This window comes from Camellia sinensis, chromosome 3, assembly GCF_055761805.1.
Source record: "Camellia sinensis isolate YWXY chromosome 3, ASM5576180v1, whole genome shotgun sequence".
In the NCBI taxonomy this organism is placed as follows: Eukaryota; Viridiplantae; Streptophyta; class Magnoliopsida; order Ericales; family Theaceae; genus Camellia; species Camellia sinensis.
In genome coordinates, this window is record NC_138963.1 from 148,106,940 (window position 1) to 148,108,947 (window position 2,008).

General features: G+C 36.0%; 1 protein-coding gene across 1 annotated transcript; it reads right to left on the reverse strand.

Annotated features, from left to right (window-relative positions):
• Positions 1-1,151: 1,151 nt before the first annotated feature.
• Positions 1,152-1,706, reverse strand: LOC145821909 (uncharacterized). The gene has a single exon (XM_082918479.1). It carries the CDS (start codon positions 1,704-1,706, stop codon positions 1,152-1,154), a length of 555 nt encoding a protein of 184 aa, XP_082774605.1.
• Between the last annotated feature and the right edge of the window lie 302 nt (positions 1,707-2,008).

Genomic DNA, 2,008 nt, shown 5'->3' on the forward strand with positions numbered 1-2,008 from the left:
ACCTCCCACAATATTCTCCACCCCTATCTGACCTCACAATTTTAATTTTACTTTCTGTTTGTTTCTCTACCTCTGCTTTATAAACTTTAAAGACATCAAGTGCCTCAACCTTATCAAACAAGAGGTAGAGATACATGTATCGTGTGAAGCATCAATAAATGAGATAAAATATCTCTGACCATTCAGACAAGGTGGAGTAAATAGTCCACAAATATCAGTGTGTATGATTTCAAGAATTTCCTCACTCCTTTTGGCACCTTTATTGGTCTTGTTAGTCTGCTTTCCCTTTATGCAGTCCACACAAATACCAAATTTGGTAAAATCAAGAGTCGGAAGGACTTCATCATTAACCAACCTCTTTATTCTCTCAATGGAGATACGTCCCAATCTCCTATGCCAAAGAATAAATGAGGACTCATCAGCAATATTACGCTTAATGCCAATATCACCATGCAAGGTTAAAAGATTTTGTTCAAAAACAGGATCCAGATTTAATTTGTACAAACCATTAATTAAAGTACCAAATCCTACAGAAACAGAGACTTTAAAAAAACTAAAATTTACACCAACAAATTGAAATTCAAATCCAAACGGTACTAGTCTAGAAACACAAATTAAGTTTTTTGAAAAAAATGGAATGTAAAATGCGTTTTCAAGATCCAAAACAAAGCCATTTTTTAAAACAAGTCTGAAAGTTCCAACAGCTTCGACGTGCGAACACATCCCATTGCCCGAATAGATTCCTTGTTCACTTCTCGTCGGTTCCTTAGGCTGAAGAAGCCCTGCATGGTATTAGCAATGTGAATTGTAGAACCCGAATCAATCCACCAATCATATTGATGAGTATTAACAAAATTATATTCATAACACACAAGAGATATGAGATTACCTTTCTTCTCAAGCCATTTCTTATGCTTGGGGCAGTCTTTCTTCATGTGACCTTTTTTCTTACAGAAGAAGCAGGCATCCTTATTGCCATGATTTTTAAATGGCACTTTACCAAGCTTCTTCCATTTTTGATCACATTTTCCCTTTTTCCATTGCCCTTCTTTATGTGTTGCTAAATGAGCACTTTCCATTTTTCCATGCTTCAATCTCTCCACCTCTTAAACGCACATGGTCAAAAGTTCATTGATAGACCATTTTTCCTTCTATGTGTTGTAAGAAATTTGGAATGCTCCATATTTCACAGGAAGGGAATTGAGTATGAAATTGACAAGGAATGGCTCAGAAATCTCAATCTCTATGGACTTATGACGAGCTACAATGTCCCTCATTTCCATAATGTGCTCACGCACACTCCTAGAATTGTTATGCTTCATTCCTGATAGTTTGTTTATTAGGGTGCTTGCCAATGCTTTGTCAAAACTAACAAATTGCTCTTCAATAGCCCTCATGTAGTTCTTGACCTTATCAGATGGTGGGATTAAGCCCCTAATGTTTTGGCTAATATGTGACTTTATGAGCATTAGGCTTAAGTGATTGGATCGTTCCCACTTATCATAAGCAATTTTTTCTGCAGCGGAACTCTCATCCGTGAGTTCAGGAGGTTCATCCACACGGAGTGCCAGATCGAGGTCCATGCACCCTAATGTTAGAAGGATTTCGTCCTTCCAGTCTGAAAAATTATCACCGTTCAAGAATGGAATACGAGAAGACTCATTAGATAGTACAAAGGTAGAAATCACTGCAATTACCAAGAACATTATTAATGCTTTGAAACAATAGCTATAGTCTGAATCAACCAATGTCAAATTCAGTAACAAATCTAAACCTTCCTATGGGTAGAGGTCACTAAACTGTATTAGATTTGCTATTACTTTATAATAAGACTAATGTGTTCCAAAATATTTAAGGAAAAGAAAACTCATGCCTGTTGGTTTAGAGTGTTCAATCCCTTTAATGCGCAATCCATTATCTTATTCCAATTAAATTTCATAAATAATTACTTTCCTGTGGGACCAAGAAATTATTTTAAAAAATGGTGTTGCAATGTAAAAATGCCAAA